Source organism: Rhipicephalus microplus, chromosome X, assembly GCF_043290135.1.
Source record: "Rhipicephalus microplus isolate Deutch F79 chromosome X, USDA_Rmic, whole genome shotgun sequence".
Classification (NCBI taxonomy): Eukaryota; Metazoa; Arthropoda; class Arachnida; order Ixodida; family Ixodidae; genus Rhipicephalus; species Rhipicephalus microplus.
In genome coordinates this window covers 133,531,721-133,549,505 of record NC_134710.1, presented here as the reverse complement: position 1 = coordinate 133,549,505, position 17,785 = coordinate 133,531,721, and the positions used below count along the sequence as shown (strand labels likewise).

At 42.9% G+C, this 17,785-nt stretch overlaps 1 protein-coding gene and 1 long non-coding RNA gene across 7 annotated transcripts in view; one reads left to right on the top strand and one right to left on the bottom strand.

Annotated features, from left to right (window-relative positions):
- LOC119185769 (poly [ADP-ribose] polymerase 2) overlaps positions 1–17,785 on the bottom strand; it is a 98,283-nt gene that overhangs the window by 11,913 nt on the left and 68,585 nt on the right. For 5 of the 6 annotated variants that reach the window (XM_075877747.1, XM_075877749.1, XM_075877751.1 and 2 more), the window contains 2 exons: positions 15,697–16,017; positions 12,268–12,389 (listed from right to left, as the gene is read on the bottom strand). In XM_075877747.1, the coding sequence (XP_075733862.1) occupies positions 12,268–12,389; positions 15,697–16,017 (443 nt within the window). Of the gene's footprint in view, positions 1–2,608; positions 4,312–12,267; positions 12,390–15,696; positions 16,018–17,785 lie in introns of those variants that run through there. The other variant, XM_075877750.1, reaches the window with a different exon arrangement.
- On the top strand, positions 4,593–15,519 carry LOC142775763 (uncharacterized). The gene is made up of 3 exons (XR_012886993.1): positions 4,593–8,134; positions 12,588–12,653; positions 14,811–15,519. It is a non-coding gene; the product is annotated as an uncharacterized LOC142775763 (long non-coding RNA).

Sequence of the window (17,785 nt, the reverse complement as noted above, 5' to 3'; positions counted from 1 at the left end):
TTACAAAGGGGGTGAAGAGAGCAGAGGAGATAAGTTTGTTTTTTGAAGGCTAACCAATTACCTGGCCTATTACAGCAATCCTTTTATATTTCTCTCTCTAATGCTTTCACCTTTTTTGTTGCATGTGCAAGATGATCTGCTTACATCTTGTTATAATATGTTAATAAACTGAAGCATTCCTTAGGCTCAATGCCTTTTCGTTTTCGATGCCTTCGTTTGTGTTTCACTACCACATGGTACGCTTCAACTAAAATGAACGTACAGAGAAGAGAATTCCTGATGTGTGGCACCAGTTTGCCACTGAAACAAGATATGATGTCTCTTTAATTAGGGCGCAGCGAGTCGCATACACTCCACCGCCACCGTGTCACCGTTGAACTGAGTGCGTCACGGAATGAAGAAAGCGACGCCTAGCACGAAACGCTACATGTAATCACTGGTACGCTGCAACAGAGTAAAAAGATATTGCTGCAAAATAGAAACAACGCGCATGCGCACTCTCCATGTCAGATGGCGTGGCGATGCAGTTTTATCAGATTGCGGTCGTCGCTCGCACGTTAAGACTTATTTTGTCCAATGGTGTACACCGGCCTATTTTTTAAACCTGAACTGATAAGCGAGATACTCTCTCTGATCAGACGTCATTGTTATATCGCACTTCGCAGTTATAACGCCCTCCACCTGCCTTCTCGAGAATGCAGTTTGCGTAGTAATAATGATGCCAGCTCGGGTACCTGAGAAAAAGCGAGTAGCTGCAATACGAATGTCGTCGAGTGGCACATCCCAAAGAAAAATCGCGAGGGTTTTAGACTTGCATTTAGCTGCTGTAAATAAAATAATTTGTGCGTTCAGAGATGAAGGGCACATATGTGATGCTGTAAATAACTGCGTGAGGAAGACGACAGCAAAAGAGGATGCTGCCTTGGTCCATGTAGCAGAGGCTAATCCATTCAGGCCTGCTGGACAGATTAGAGATGTGGTTGGCCTGGCTGTCAGCGAGGAGTTGGTCAGAAAACGGCTCTAGAAAGGTGGTCTTAAAAGTGGATGTGCTGCGCGAATGCCGCTTCTTTCGGACGCAGCAAGAGCAACACGACTGGCTTTTGCCCGGCTCATCTTCACTGGATGGTATATCAATAGTGAAATGTCGTTTTCACTGACGAGTGTACAATCTGCACACAGTAGAACCTACATCACAGAGTATACAGACCAGGCCTGACAAGGTTCGTTTCTTCCTATAGTAAATATATGTGATTAGTTTCTGGGCATTTCTGCTTTCACAGTATTATTGCTGCAAATATTTTTGTTATTGCTATTTTCACAGCACATTAGTGATATAAATTATCGCAGCTGAAAATTAACTGATTGTTCCGCACATTTGTAGGTATGCCCCTTAATACGTTCAGCAAGAAAGAGCCAGTAGACGTAGAACTGTCAACGTTTGGGGGGCAGTAATGAAAGAGGGTCTTGGACCACTACACCGAATAGAGGGCCGATTTTGTGCGGACTCTTACTTAAGCATCAGAGAACAGGAGCTCCTATTCCTGACGCCTGATGGCTGTTTCATATTGCAGCAGGACTTGTTTCCCATGCACACGTCTCGCGCTGCCAAAAACTGCCGAGAAGAACTCAGCATCATAGTTGCTGACTGGCCGCCACTAGGAGCGGATATGAATATTACTAAATACGTGTGGGGCATAACGAAGAGTAACATTTCAAGAAAGGGCCTTTACAACACGTGTTGCGACGAACTACAACGGAATGTTCAAGCTGAATGGGACCTCTTGAAAATATACTGCGACCTCACACCAGCGCTGTATGACTCTCTTCCACGACACATGGCAGGGGTTGTTCAGGCTGGTAGAGCCTTTAGAGGGTAATGAAAGAGAAGCAAGCTGCAACAAGAAGTCTTCAATTTTTTAAGCAGGTGAAATGATAAAAATCTCATACGCTGTGGCAACACTGCCAGTTAGGGCATCCTTATTGAGGCTTTGTTTCCCCTTTTTGTTTTCTCTCAAGAAAAGCTATAAACCTGCTTCTTATAAGACAGTGACAAAGCGTCTGTGCTATTCTTTAGAAGACGGTCGTTTTTAATCAGCTCAGCTTGCAGTGACGGAAATCTTCATGCCTCAGAAAAGCCCTGCGTGAACCACATAAAAAAAAAATAATGACGACAGCGGTGCTCATAAAAAGCGGGCGTGGTGTCTGATTCCCGGAAAAGCCTAGCAGACTACAGCTTCCCAGAACTGCTCAAAGCGAGCATGCGCATATTCTCGTTCATTTCAACACCACACTCCGCTCTGTGGCGCTGATCAGCTTGGTGGTCAACGCTCACGCGTTCAGGTTAAAAAAAATGGGTGGGTGTACGTATCATGCAGTTGTGAAATGCCCTGAAATATATTTTTGATTCATAAAATATTTCATATATCAAACAATGCATATACAGAGCTCTTTTGCGATAATTGCCTTCAGATTTGACATATCTGATTTAACTGCATGTACCATTTAAGCAATCTTGGCAAGGTGACAAGGCTGCAAGGTTGCTAATTTTGTAGTTTTTTTTTTTAACATTTTAAACAGCACACAAACAGTTGTGGAGTTTCTCCGACACAGCTTTAGGTACACCACCTCCAAGATATTTCGCAACCCCAAAGGAGCAGAGAAGCCTTGCATTAAAGGGTACCAACAAAAAAAATCATTTAGTTGCTGTTTTCTTTTTCTCTCCCATTGGCGACACAAAGTGGTCATTTTGTGTGTTTTGGCACGCAACTTCACCAACTAGAAATACTAGAGTGTGAAGTCCCCGAAATCCATACTGCAGCCTGGTGTCATGTTAGTGTGAATGCCAGTAAGCATGCCATGTGTAAATTCATATTAATGTTAAAGTAAAATATATTATCAGCATTTACATAGCTTTAAACTTGCTCAGAGTGGTCACTGTATCCAGATGTATGTGACCAAGCAAACTCAGCTTCAAAAATTGGCCTCATTAACCCTTTAAAGGTCACCCTTCTTATGGATAATGGCAGCACTTTTTAAAGTTTTGGTATTGATTGATATGTGGGGCTTAACGTCCCAAAACCACTATATGATTATGAGAGACGCCGTAGTGGAGGGCTCCGGAAATTTAGACCACCTGGGGTTCTTTAACGTGCACCCAAATCTGAGCACACGGGCCTACAACATTTCCACCTCCATCGGAAATGCAGCCACCGCAGCCAGGATTCGAACCCGCGCCCTGCGGGTCAGCAGCCGAGTACCTTAGCCACTAGACCACCGCGGCGGGGCTAAAGTTTTGGTATGAAAATGGCTACTTTACTAGTTTTTTTTTGTTTCCGCCTGTATTTAATATGTAAAATGTTCCACAAAGGCTTCTTTATATCTACATTATTTGAGGACTAGGTACTGGGACCAAGGTGAAAGAAAATACCATTTTTTAATACTGTCTATTTAAATGTAATTTAAATGCAAGTAATTCCTTTTGAACACAAAATCATTGAGTGGAAGTTCATAAAAATATTGCGGCCCTTGTACAACTGCGATAATATTGAAGAGGGTAGGCAATGGTATGACTGTGTGGTAGATTTCGCAGAGGAATCCTTTTGAACAGTCCTCACATCTACAAATAATTCCGTCTTCTCTGGCACTACTTAAGCTTAGTAATTCTAGGTTAATAATCGTATCAGTTGTGAAAGATGGATGACAAGAATGACACTGAATAAATCAAGAGGCATTAATTCAAAATTGTGGTCTGTCAATCACGTCGTAATTGATGCCTGATCACGCATTTCTTTGGAACAGTCATTGTATGCAACTACTCTTGTTGCTTTCATAAGTGCAGACATCAAGAATAGTGTCCATGCCGCATAAAAGAGACTGAAGTTGTCCAAGAGTGTTGATAAATCCATGACATGCTGAATGAAACTTGCATGACAAACCGTGCAAATGCAGCTTTTATGGGTTAATGGCTTGCCTTCACTTGTTCTGCGGTTTAAGCATAGTCAACAGCCACAAAAATCAGAGATGTTTCAATTTTGATGAGATACTGGCAACATATAAAAATTGAAAAATTATTGCCACTGTTGTTTAGCTTCATAGCCAGATTAACACTATGGTCCCTAGAATACTGGGTAGTCTGCCGTCTCCGCTCTTCGCCGCAGCCGCTCAGTGATGCATACTCCGCAGTCACGGCACTCCAGTCGATCGCGGCGCCCCCTGGCCCCCAGCTCATGAACCAGCAGCACGGCTTCAGCAACTTAGTCTGGTAGGTTGTGCTTGTGCCTGGGTTGTGGCTCACCCTTTGCTTCTGCAGCTCTATGGCGGCACCACGATTGGTGAGGTGATTTCATGAAAAAAGTTGAACCCCCCCATATGACATCAGGAAAGGACACCTGGCCTCGAATGCCCTCACTGAACTAGTGGAATCCACAGGTCATGAAATTGGCTGGTCAAGCGCGCATGTTCTGGTCTAAGAAAATAAGCTTGCATCATCCCTGGACCTGGAATTCTCGCACAAAAAAACAACTGCACATACGCTGAACAGGAGTGGTGGGCCGCTTCCAAGAATGTACTCTCAGTGTGTATAGGATGTACTTAGGCGTAATTAAATACGCTGTGCATTATTATGCCTTTGTGAACAAGGCTGCCTTATGGGATGCCCAAACGTCACTAAACTTTGTGTTCGTTTGCTCAGTGTATCTTTTCGCACTTACACTAAAAAAAAACAGTTATGCACTGCCTTTTCTTTTTTCACGCCTTTTGTTACTGCTCACTGTGGTTGCAGCCAAAAGCACCACTTTTTAACCTTTCATCAATGATAGTGAACACTTCCGTAAGGTCGCACAGACTGCCGTCAGTTTCCATGACCTGGGCAGGTTTTCCAAAAATTCCCAGACTTTTCCGTGAACTTTTCAAAAGGGTCTAAATTTCCTAACTTTTCCAGGTTTTCCAGGTTGATGGACACCCTGCAAGACCAAGATGACACGGGACGGCCACATGGTCTCGGAATAGCGCGCACGCAAAGTTTGGTTTGATTTTGGCTTTTGCGCTTGTTTTGGGCACTGCGGCGGCCCCGAAAATAGCATTTCTTTTGCACTTTGGGGTTGAATTAGGCGCTCATATTTACAGAATAGGTAGCTTATGTCACATACAACCAAACAATATGGTTTTTCAAAAACAGAATTTTTCGTGATTTTTCGGTTTTCAAGGGCCGCGTGCCCCCTTAACCATGCTTATTCTGAGCTTTACAACTACTTTTGAAAATAACAAGCCGTTACAATGAGATGTAGGAAATGTTGTAGGCCCGTTACACACAGGCCTACAACATTTACGCCTCCATCAGAAATTCAGCCGCCGCAGACGGGATTCGAACCCGCGACCAGCAAGCTGATGATGGTGATGATATATAGTGTTTCTTGGCGCAAGGGCCACGTTATGGCCAAAGAGCGCCAGTACATGCGACAAAAGATTTGGGCTATGGGTATGATTAGTGGCTGTAAAAGGGCCTAATATTCCTCACTCTAAAGGCAGGTAAACATATAAGGAATAAAATTATGAGAGTGACATGAAATGTGTAGAGTGAAAACTAATGGTCGATGGTTCTGATGAAAAGCTATGGAGAGATTATAGAGCACGAATGTCTCTCCGGCGTCCTTGTCTCTAAGGGCCGCGAAACATGTGCTTTGGAATGTATGTACGGCAGCAACAACCTCTTGTGAGAGGTTGTTCTACAGATTACCAGGGTAGAACACGTAGAAGTTGCGAACATCTTTTAAAAATGAAAATAATGAATGATGTTTGAAAAGTGGATCTCTACTGAGGAACATCGCCGGGTGAAGAGGCATTTGTTCTCAGTAGGATGTTGGAAAATGATTTTTTCGAATAGGAGCTAATTCACTGTACTGTATCAAAATATGTAGGACACTAAGGGGTTCGCCGCATTTCTCACACATTGGTAAATCACCACCGGTCAGAAGGTGTGAGTGTGTACTATATGTGTGTCCGATACGTAACCGACAGAGTGCTACTTCTGTACGGCGTGTTTGTGATGTTGGTGGCCAGTCACCAAGGTAAGGCTTTATTAAATGTAATTTATAATGTACTTGTCGGTCCCATGTACGCTGCCAATAATCCCTCAGCTTTTTTGCTTTATTAAATGTAATTTATAATGTACTTGTCGGTCCCATGTACGCTGCCAATAATCCCTCAGCTTTTTTTCTCAAAAAGGGTTTCAAGTCCATTACGGGGACAGCTACAGATAACTGCGGAGTGTTCGCATGGACTGATGTTGCAAGCTTATCCGCTAGTATGTTTCCCTCAATTTCACGGTGTCCTGGTACCCAACATACTACTACATGCTGTTTCGATGCGTAAATGGCACAAAGAAAAGAGTAGAGCGAAGCAATGACAAGATTTTTGTACTTTCTAATGGATTTTAAAGTTTTTACAACGCTTAATGAATCCGTGTATATGACTGCATTACTTATTTCCGTTTCTTTAATGTGTTTTGCTGCCGCCAGTATTGCGTAAGCTTCAGCTGAAAAATGCTTGTGTGAGGGTGGAGAATACCGACATCCGAAAAAGATGGACCCACCACTGCGTAGGACACGCCCCCGCGCGAGTCTTTGATGCATCAGTGAAAAATTCAGGATAGGTATATTTGTGTGCCGATTCGCAGAAGTACATGTGAATGTGTAGGGGTGGGGCATGCTTTGTCACAATCATGAAAGATGTGTCACAATTCATAACCTGCCAGTGCCATGGCGGGGTGCATGTAGTAGAAGCCATTACGCGATGTTCGAGCAATGGGACGCCCGTGTCCAAAGCTAGTGCTCGAACACGCAGCGAGAACGGCTGTTTCAATGTGGGTCGGTTTTGAAAGAGCTGGAAGCTGGATGTGTTGTTTACAGCAGGGTATGTAGGGTGGTCGGTCCTTGTGGTTATCTTTAAAAAATACGTAAAAGACAGGTACAATCTTTGTATATGTAGCAACCATTCATCTGAGTCTGCGTAGAGGCTTTCCACGGGGCTTGTACGAAAAGCTCCCATAGAAAGGCGAATGCCTAGATGGTGGACAGAGTCCAGCATTTTCAATGCCGTTGGTGGTGCGGACTGGTGCACTATCACCCCATAGTCTAGACGTGTGCGGATAAGGCTTTTGTAGAGGCTCATCAGACATTTTCTGTCGCTGCCCCAACTTGTGCGGGACAGCACCTTTAGAATGTTCATTGTTTTTATGCATTTCTCCTTAATGTACTTAACGTGTGGTATAAACCTGAGCTTCGTGTCTAGAATTATGCCTAAAAATTTTTGTTCACTCTTGACAGCTACGCGCTCAACCTGCAACTCTATATGGGGATCAGGGTAGAGGCCTCTCTTCCTAGAAAACAGAACACAGGAACTCTTTAGTGGATTCAGACTGAAACCATTCTCATCTGCCCATTTACAGACCTTGTTAACACAGAGCTGAACCTGTCGCTCGCATGCCGAGAGATTACAGGATTTAAAACCTATCTGTAGATCATCAACGTATGCTGAATAAAAGATGTTGCGTGGGATGCACGATCACAGGGAGTTCATTTTGATCACAAAGAGAGCACAACTGAGGACACCGCCCTGCAGTACTCCCGTTTCTTGCACGAACGGTCGTGACAACGCATTGGCCACTCGAACACGAAATGTACGATTGGACTGATAATTTTCGATTACACTTAGCATATTACCTCGTATACCTAAATGTGTGAGGTCTCTCAATATTCCAAAATGCCACGTTGTATCGTATGTCTTGTCCATGTCAAAGAAGAGAGATAGGAAAAACCGCTTATGAATAAAAGCTTTGCGTATTTGCACCTCTATGCGGATGAGATGCTCTGTGGTGGACCGACTCTCTCAGAATCCGCACTGATATTGGTCGAGGAGTTTGATTCCAAAAAATGTAATAATCGGCAGTTTATCATCTTTTCAAATAATTTGCAGAGGCAGCTAGTCAGAGCAATAGGTCTGTAACTCGATACGGAAGATGGATCTTTGCCCTGTTTAAGAATAGGTATTACTATGGCCTTTTTCCATGCAGAGGGAATCTCGCCAGAAGCCCATATGAAGTTATACAGACAAAGAAGAGTTTTATGTGTTTCTTGAGGTAAGTGTTTAAGCATCTGATATAAAACACGGTCAGAGCCTGGGGCTGATTTGTTGCAGCAGTTTAGCGCTGCCTGCAACTCAAGCCAAGCTGAAAGGTCTATTGTATGGCTCATTTTTTCCACATTTACGTTCAAGTTTTTGCCTTTCCACTCTCTCTTTGTATCGTTTGAACGTATCAGAATAATGCGATGAGCTGGACCCGTGTTCAAAGTATGCTCCCAGGGAGCCTGCTTGATCCTCAAGGCTGTTACCCTCTGTGTCTACTAGAGGGAGTGAGTGTGTCTGTCGACCTCTTATCCTATTCATTTTGTTCCAGACCTTAACTTCATCAGTATAGGAATTAATGCCCGACAAAAACTTCTGCCAGCTTTCTCTCCTAGCCTGTCGGCGCGTCCTTCGCCTTTGAGACTTTACTTGTTTGAAATTGATCAGATTCTCTGCAGTTGGGCAGTCACGCAATAGACACCACGCTTTATTCTGCTTTTTGCGAGCATTCCTGCAGTCATCGTTCCACTACGAGACACGACGTCTGCAGGGACCGCAACTTGTCTGGGGGATACATTTTGAAGCAGCATCAATAATAAAAGCAGTGAAATACATAGCGGCAGAGCCGGTTCCTAGAGAGGAAATCTCGGCCCACGATATAGTACTAAGACTCTGGACTTCTCCCAATCTGCTCTGTCTACCTTCCAAGTTGGAGCCTGAGGTAGAAATTAATTTTCTTTTGGTGTCTTCAGTAATATGGGAAAGTGATCACTGCCATAGGAGTTTTTAATAACATCCCAATTAAAATCAGGTAAAAGTGTAGGAGAAACAACGCTAAGATCAATGCACGAATACGTTTTGTTTGCCAGGCTAAAAAATGTTGGTTCTTTCTTATTTAAAATGCATGCATCTGTGGAAAGAATAAAGTACTCAATTAAGTGGCCTCGCGCATCACTTCTCGAGTCACCCCACAAAGGGCTGTGGGCATTAAAATCGCCAAGGACGATATATGGTTCAGGTAGTTGATCCATAAAAGACTGAAATTCTTGTTTCTGCAGCTGATAATGAGGAGAAATGTACACTGAGCAAATGGTAACAAGTTTCTTTAAGACAACAGCACAAATGGCCACTGCTTCGAGAGCTGTTTGTATCTGCAAATCTTGACACGCTATGCATTTGTCTAATATAATAGCAATGCCACCTGATGATGCGATTGCATCATCTCGATCTTTGCGGAAGATGATGTGGCCTCTAATGAAATTCGTATGTTTTGGTTTCAAGTGTGTTTCTTGTACACACAGCACTTTTGGCGAGTGTTTGTGTAAAAGTTCTTGGACATCGTTGAGGTTTTTAAGCAGTCCTCTGACGTTACATTGTATAATTTGTGTTTTCATATTGGGTGTAAAGTAGTGCTGTGTGTATGGATTGGGGATGACTTACTTTACAGAGCCTTTAGGGGCCCCTGTAATTGGTGTTTTTTTTTCTTGGAGCAGTTAAGGGGCTCTTGTCGCTCCTTCAGCGCAGTCAGCGCCGGTGGGTCAGTGGTGTCCATCGCCTCTGAAGGGGCGCCAGACAGTCGTGTACGTGGGGTAGGCTTTGTCTTGACGGACAAAGTTTTCGCCTCCACCGGGCCAGAGGTCAAAGGGACCTCTATAGTTTGTGTGTTGCCCTGGCTGCTGCCAGGGTTCACAGGGGCCTTTGGTAAGGCCATGTTCAAAGAGGGCGAAGCAGCCAGGGCTGCTTCTCCAGTGGGGTCTGCTGGCGGTTGCCTCGGCACGCCAGGCGACGTCCGGGGCTTCGCCGAAAACCATAGTGGTGCTGACCCCCCTTGCACCACTTTGGCGAATGACTTCTGTAGAGAAGTGTGCGACGCGCGCTGTCGAGCTTCCCTGAAACTGAAATTTTCTTGGAATTTAATTGTGAGAATTTCTTTTTCTTTTTTCCAGGCTGGGCATGAGCGAGAATAAGCGGGATGGTCACCATCACAGTTCGCGCAATGGGCCTCAGCCGCAGACTTACAGTCATCAGCAGAGTGCCCTGTGGTGGCGCACCTTGCACACATAAGCTGCGCTCGACAGCTTTGGGAAGCATGGCCAAATCGTTGGCACTTGAAACGTCTCGGGTTCGGTATATATGGTCGAACACGGAGCATGAGATAGCCTGTAGCGACTGTTTCTGGGAGTGTGTTTGTTCTAAACGTCAGTACAATGTGTTTTGTGGGGAGTTCTGCATTATTTCGCCTGATTTTAATGCGCACGTGTATGACATTCTCGTCTTTCCAGCCGTCCAACAGTTCTTCGTTGGTAAGGTCTACAAGAGCTTCATCTGATACGACACCTTTCACTGTGTTCAATGTCCGGTGAGCGGTAACGGTGAGAGGTTTGTCCCCAAATGCAACAAGGTTGCTTAGTTTCTGATACTGGATTTCGTCTTTGACTTCTATTAGCAGGTCCCCACTGCCCATCTTGGTGGCTTTGTAGCCAGTGCCTATGGTATCAGTGAGGCATCTGGAAACTAGAAACGGTGATATGTTTGTTGCTTTTTTTCCTGTGGTTTCACAATGTATGACATGATATTTTGGGAACAAGTCTTGATTCTTCATTACACACTGTGATGATGATAATGATGATGATGAGTGGTGTCTTGTAGCGCAAGGACCAAATGAAAACTGTGAGGCTGCTTCGATGTGCCCCCTTTTCTGGGGGCGATCACTTAGAAAAGGGTTTGGTGATCCCATGAAAGAAAGTGTGTTTGGTAATGGCGCTACCACCCACCACGGAGCCCAACTAGGGGATGTGGCAGAGCATGTGAACACGTCTGCGCAACGCCAGCAGTACGCCATCACTATAACCTAATATGGTTTATCCTCGGTTGGATAAGCACACAAGGTTAACCCTTGACGCCAGGAAATTTGGAAGTAGATGTAAAAGAGAAGATGACAGGACAGATAAAAAGTGGGAGATAAAGACTAAGATGTAGGGAGAGAGAGATAGGAAAAAGCGAATGCTGATTTCCTCTGGGTGGGTCAGCCCAAGGGTGCTGTCTACGTGAAGCGGGCGCCAAAGGGGTGTGTTGCCGCCGCTGGGGGGCCTTCCAGGTCCAATCACCCAGCATTGGCTCAACCTCCAGGATCCCCTTTTCCCCGGAAAGCAACGCACAGCTAGGCGTGGGAGGGGGCCGAAACCCCCCCGTTAGCTCGGGTCCATGGTGTCGCTACACACCAAACGCCTGCATGCGCAGACGTCGCTGCGGGGGCGACCAGCAAGCTGATCAACCACTAACTTGTCTTGTAAGTCCTTGAAATGCCCTTTCTCATGCATTAAGTTGGTGTTAGCATTCTTCCAATATCCTGGCAAGCCCACAGGCAAGAGATATTTCGTATATAGGGCAGCCAGTTTTTCTAGAACAATCTATCCACGGTCTTTCTTTCAACAGACCTGCTGTCACCTTATCCTCACAGACTGCTTTACCTCTCTGCATTCTCTTGAAGACATTCTTTACTTCTCATAGCTCTTTTATTGCCTTGTACATTCAGCATTACTGTCAGCACTATTACAATTTCCAACAGTAAAAAATTTATAACTCTGCTTTAAAAAAGGTATGCAAACTATGTAACCCCCTTTTTCTTCTTTAACTGATTAGCAATGTTACATTTCCATTATATTTTAGACTGCATTTAATTATAGCCTCTCTATTACTTTTCTTATCTTGACAAAGTTTCTCATAATAACCATGACAACATACTGTTCAGCACAGATACTACTTTATTGGCGGGAATTCTGTTGTTCTTACTTTTCATGCATAAAGAGCTTATGGTTATTCATAAGCCATCCATAAGGTAAAATATTGTTGCTGGGTGCATTATTCCAGTTCCACTAAAACTTAAAAAATGGTAATTTACAATGCTTTTTTAACAACAAACATGTAATCATGTTTATGTAAACCCAGCTACAGTGCTTTATCCAGTACAGAAACTGTGGTATTTTTATAGAACAGCAGTACAGAACACTTTGAATAACTCCAATATGCAGGCCCATGTAAATTACAACCAACAGTGCATGCATATATACAGACAAGGTCACCACTAAGCCTGTTGAGAAGTTAAGTATAACCGAGTACAGTAGAAAAAGAAAGCAAGTGACCTACATAGCAAGGTCTCCCACCCTATCGGGGGTGAACTGGCCAACGCCCATTATGCTGTTGATACCTCTGGGCAATGTGTCATATGACTTGGCATTTGCTTCTTCCTTGATATTTCCTAGGGACACCTGCATTTTTAGAAATACTGGACAATGTAAGAAATCATAAACTGTGACATAACAGAGGAATGAATGCAACATATAACACATGGGCACTTACACGTGCATACTATGACAAGTGTTTTAATAAAAATGAGAAAAATTAGAAACGAAGCTTCATGGTTTTCTTCGATATTACTGGCACAGATGGAATCTGTTTACTTCCAGGAATGAAGCAATCTCTCCCAAGACATCTGGCTAGCAAGATACATAGAAGAAAAGCAGCGAGTACAGGTAAGCGTACTGGAGGCTTTGGAGTTGACAACATGTGTAGATATATACTGTTATAGAAGGCTCAGTGCGAGACAGGCGACCGTATCTAGTGTTTAAACGAGCTTACATGTAAAACACGGTATGCTGCTGCACATGAATAGACATGAAGAGGAAACCTTAAAGAAAGACAGTGAAACGATCCGTTTAGACTGATTAATTTTACTAAGAATATTTGCATGTCAGTAATTTCACAATCATATGGTCATTAATAGATTAAAAAACATTGCCTTCTAAATTTTCTGCCAAAATCTCTGATAGTCTCTATATGCCCAGTTTCAAGCTTGGCACTACTCGTGCCTCGTCAAAGAAACATCTCTCACATTGCATGTTTCACCCCTCTGTTAGTAAAGTTGAAACACCCTACCCTACATGCTTTGCCACTCCCCATTTTCTTCTTTCCTTCATGCTGTCTTTTCGGTTCCAAAGCGGAGGTAGCTGACATACCTGCTGCACCCTCAATTCTTGCTTTCCACCTGACCCTTGGCGTTTCTTCAGACAAAGAGGGTTCGCAGTTTTCAGAAATTATTTTCAAACAAGGAATAATACATTTCAAGGCAACTTCTAGTTATGCCAGAATAATAATTACATGACCGCCCGCACGATTCTATCTCTACCTTTACCTTTGATCTAGCTATCATATTGTCATAATTTTTCAAATGACATCTGCTTTTGCCATATAGCAATAATAATGGCACTAAATTTAACAAATTTTATTTAATAAAAATGAATGAGTGTACCATATGATAGGCTGTTCACACTTTCATGTTCATCCTTGTCATTCTCCAGCAGTTCTCCATAGCTACAGCAAAACTTCCAAACAGTTTGAGAAGAGTTTGACATTATACATTTATTGAATGGCGCTGCAAACCACAAATTGAATGATCACCCAGAACTAGTTACTCTTTTCAAGTACGTGCTTTCAGCCATACAGGACTCCATCATGCTCAAAGCTTATCATGTGGTTCTGGTCATCCTCATTTAGCAAGAAAAATAACTTCTCTAATGTACAAGCATCTACAATGGCACAGTTATCATAACCTACATAAAATCTTGCTCTGTCATTGCCTTATGACAATGCTGGTTCAATAGAAGGCTACTTGTAATGGCGATTTTACTACCTGATAAGAACGGCAGGAGAAAACTGGCACTTTCAGCTGAATGCAGCATGTGTACATTGTATTCACTCTCCCCAATTGCACCTAATTAAAAGGACCTTAAAGGCAAATAATTTAAGTTGGAGTAAGAGATCACTGTTTGAGAATGCCAAAAACTTAAATATTATCAACAGCAGTGCTCTACTGATCAAGAACCTAAGGTCAGTGTACAGCACTACATGTGCCACGAGTGGGACATTTTGGATTAATTCCAATGACATCAAGAGTCCAGAGTACAATTTAGCACAAGTAATCAAACCAGCTGCAAGAAATAATAACTTTCCATTCATTACAAAATGTAATAAAATGTTGCCTGTCCATTTGGAAACGGCACGAGTGGTTCAAAAGTTCTGTTTTCACTGGACTGTTCTTCGCTCAGGCAGTCGCCTATCAGTGGTAGTTTCAGCATCACGTAGTGCAGTGTGTGCTTTGCACGCCTGCAAAAGTCGCCGTGACGTGGAGAGCGTTACCCCTCCTGTAAAGTTGTTTGCACTTCATGGCACATGCGAGTCTCGCAGATTAGCCCCGGTTAGGTTTAGCAGTCACTGAGTGAAAGGGGATTCTCTGCTCGTCTAGGTTAAGGTTAGCGCAGTGGCGCCAGCAGAGCCGTCCGGCAGATATTGGGCTGGCACAGAGAAAACAGTAAAGTATCTTTTTGGAATTGGCAGACTGTGGGGGACGAAACCATAGGTCATTTCCCATGGATCCCTTGTGGAGAGTCGAATGTTGGCGGCACCGCATTTGCGGTACTTTATAAGGCTTATGTAGCCCGCTTGATTATATTCTATGCTTGTGTGTTGCATAGGCATATTGTATAAAGTTATTTAGCGTGTCATTACAGATGTATCAAATTTAGCTGGTGATATCATCGATGTAAAAATAGATTAATAAATGTACACATTTTTAGTTCCCTCGATTGCATCTGCTGTCCCTGTTTGTTTCTAGAGTGGAGCGATCTTTTCAGATCCCACAGACTCAAAGTTCTACAAAATATCCCGTCCATGTGATGTTGTCAGATGCCCTTGTGACATTACCGCTTGAGCTGCAGCAAAGAAACCAACACGATTTTCGACTGGGTGCCGCAAAACAAACCCCTATGCTTGAAGAGGCCAGCGGAGTGACATGCCTCTTACCAGTATGCAAAAAAATCTGCTTGTTTGCTGACTGCCTTTTTCTGCAGAAGATTACAAGATCAAGTGCAACTTGATCAAGGCTTGCAATATGCTCTTCCCAGCAGTGCTCTACTGCTACTAGTGTCTGTGGCCGCCCATTAAAGGAGGGCAACGCTGGGCAAGGCAACCGCTATGCCAGATGACCTCTTCTGGCAGGTGATTTTGAAGTGATGTGCAGACCATTAAATGTGATTTCATTTGCAAATAAGCATTACTTTGGCACAAAAGTAGCACTACGAGGTTTCTGGACTGCTGCTTCAACTAGCAACATCAAGATAATAGTGTCCTTTTAACGACACAGCCATAGGTGTGCTGAACTGAATTCGCTATTCTGGTCAGTCAAATTGAAATTATTTGGCAATGGCCAATATCAAGGTGCAATTGTGAGAGTATTGCTCCATATAAATGTGTGTGTGCTCACCAATATTTCAGCCACGATCAATTTAAAACTCAAGTCTAATTCATCCAAGCGTACAGCAATTACAAACCTGCGTTTTTCCCCCTGAGAGAGAGTAAATTTAGATGAAAATTTATCAAGAGTTAAAAAATGAATGATCCACACCTCTCAAAATAAACAGTTTACAATACAAGAGTACACAATTTGGCTGCGATAAAGAATAGTGATGTTGCACGAAAGATTTTTGTTTGTTTGTTATTTAGAGCTGTAAGATTGTTCACCTCACAAAGCAGCATCAGCCCTTCTTCCTGTGGCTCCCGGAAGCAATAGTTTGCACTCTTGCTGACACAGTCAGCAAAGTATACACCTTTTCCGAACATGCAACCATTTGGGGATGCAGCTTGGGGGGTGATGCACAGTCCGCTACTCAGAATGCCTGCAAAGTTGTTGTTCCTTGAGCCATGCCACAGCATTCTGTGGTTTCCAACAGAAACAAAGCTCTCATTGTATGCCATCTTCTCAATTCGAAACACATTCTGCAGCTCCAGATGGTACTTATTATGTGTCGATCCATGCGTTTTTTCAAGAGACGCTTGAATGATCTGGAAAACAGAGACCAAAAAAAAAAAAAAACTTCACTTGTTATCTTGACCTACACAAAGTTTGCTATTTAATTTCACCCTAAAACTACGGCATTACAACTAAGTAAACAACTATTTACTGTAGCAAGCTAATGATTTGTATTGCTTTATAAGTCAATAATACAGTTGCACTCACTGCCAATATAAAGAAAAATAAAAAATAAAAATAAATCGATGCAGAACCTTCTATTTTAGCAAATGTACCCTCAAACAGAAAATGTACAAAAGTATATTTCCGTTATAGAAACTCCAGTTAATTACATGTAGGCCAAAGGTCCTGGCCTAGCACCCAAGCACTTTATAGTGGGGGTAAAATTTCAATATCTCGATCTCGAAACTACCCTGCAACAAATAAACCGAACTTGGCTGGCCATTTTACGTATGCCCAACATCAACGGTTACTGTAGTGTATTGGTTTCATACATTAACGCCCGTTGAAGTTTCCTATTTTTGATTGGCCCAAAAGAATTTCAGCACAAAAACAGCAGCTTATGACGTGTTATTACAATGATGATATGATATGTGGGGTTTGACGTCCCAAAGCCTCCATATGATTATGAGAGACGCATGACGTGTTATTACAACATTTCTCTAATTCTTATGTATGGCCGCCCCCTCTTGAGAATATCCGTCCGAAACATTCCAGGGTGGTAAAATCTGCCTTTTTAATTTGCCTGTGCTGCCCTCTCTCGTTTTGGTAGCGCTATGACAGGAGCTGGGACAACTGGTATTACCAGAAGGAAAGGCTCCTCTGCAGGAGTAGTCTAGTGGCTAAGGTACTCGGCTGCTGACTCGCAGGTTGCGGGATCGAATCCAGGCTGCGGCGGCTGCATTTTTGATGGAGACGGAAATGCTGTAGGCCCATGTGCTCAGATTTATGTGCACGTTAAAGAACCCCAGCTGGTCAAAATTTAAGGAGCCCTCCACTACGGAGTCTCTCATAATCACATGGTGGTTTTGGGACGTTAAGCCCCACATATCAATCAAAGAAAAGGCTTCGAGATAAAAAGGCGGTTCACGACTTTTCTGCAAGGGGAAGGGCGCATCCGCCATGGCATTGTGGAAAAGGCAGGTTCAATACGAAACCAGATGGGCAAGAGCCGAAATCAATGGCACACATGGCGTCCATAGCATAATGACATGACAAAGCATTGTCTTAAGCAGTGGTGGAAACATGGTAAAATACAGAACACATAAAACCAATTATAAAAACATCATAATGGGTCATAGAAGAGGGGCAGCTGATATTTGGAATCCTATTGTTATGGTGGTGACAATATCACTTGGGTCTTGTAACAATATTAAGGGGACATAGTTCTTGGGGCTACCTCCTTCATTTTTTTTTTACCAAATTCAATTTAGAAGCAGCTAAAATGTATTTCTCGTGCTAATTTTAAAAATATAATAGTTATTTGTTAGTTGAAATAATTATCAAAATGAATAAATTTGAATTACTATTACTTAGTACTTAGGGAGGCAAAAGATAAAAATTGACTGGGCAGAAATTTATGTTTAATGCATCAGTTAAAAGCAGAATGCATAAGGAAGGAATTGCTGCAAGCATTTTTCAAATCCCTCAACAATGAGCACTTAAGCAGCTCACTCAAGTCCATCATTTACAGTAGTTACTTACAATCAAGAACAAAAGCAGATAAAAAAATTGTAGAGGAAGATTGTGCTTGTAGCACTTCCAAGTTTTATGCATTTAGCTTCATACCAAAAAGCATTA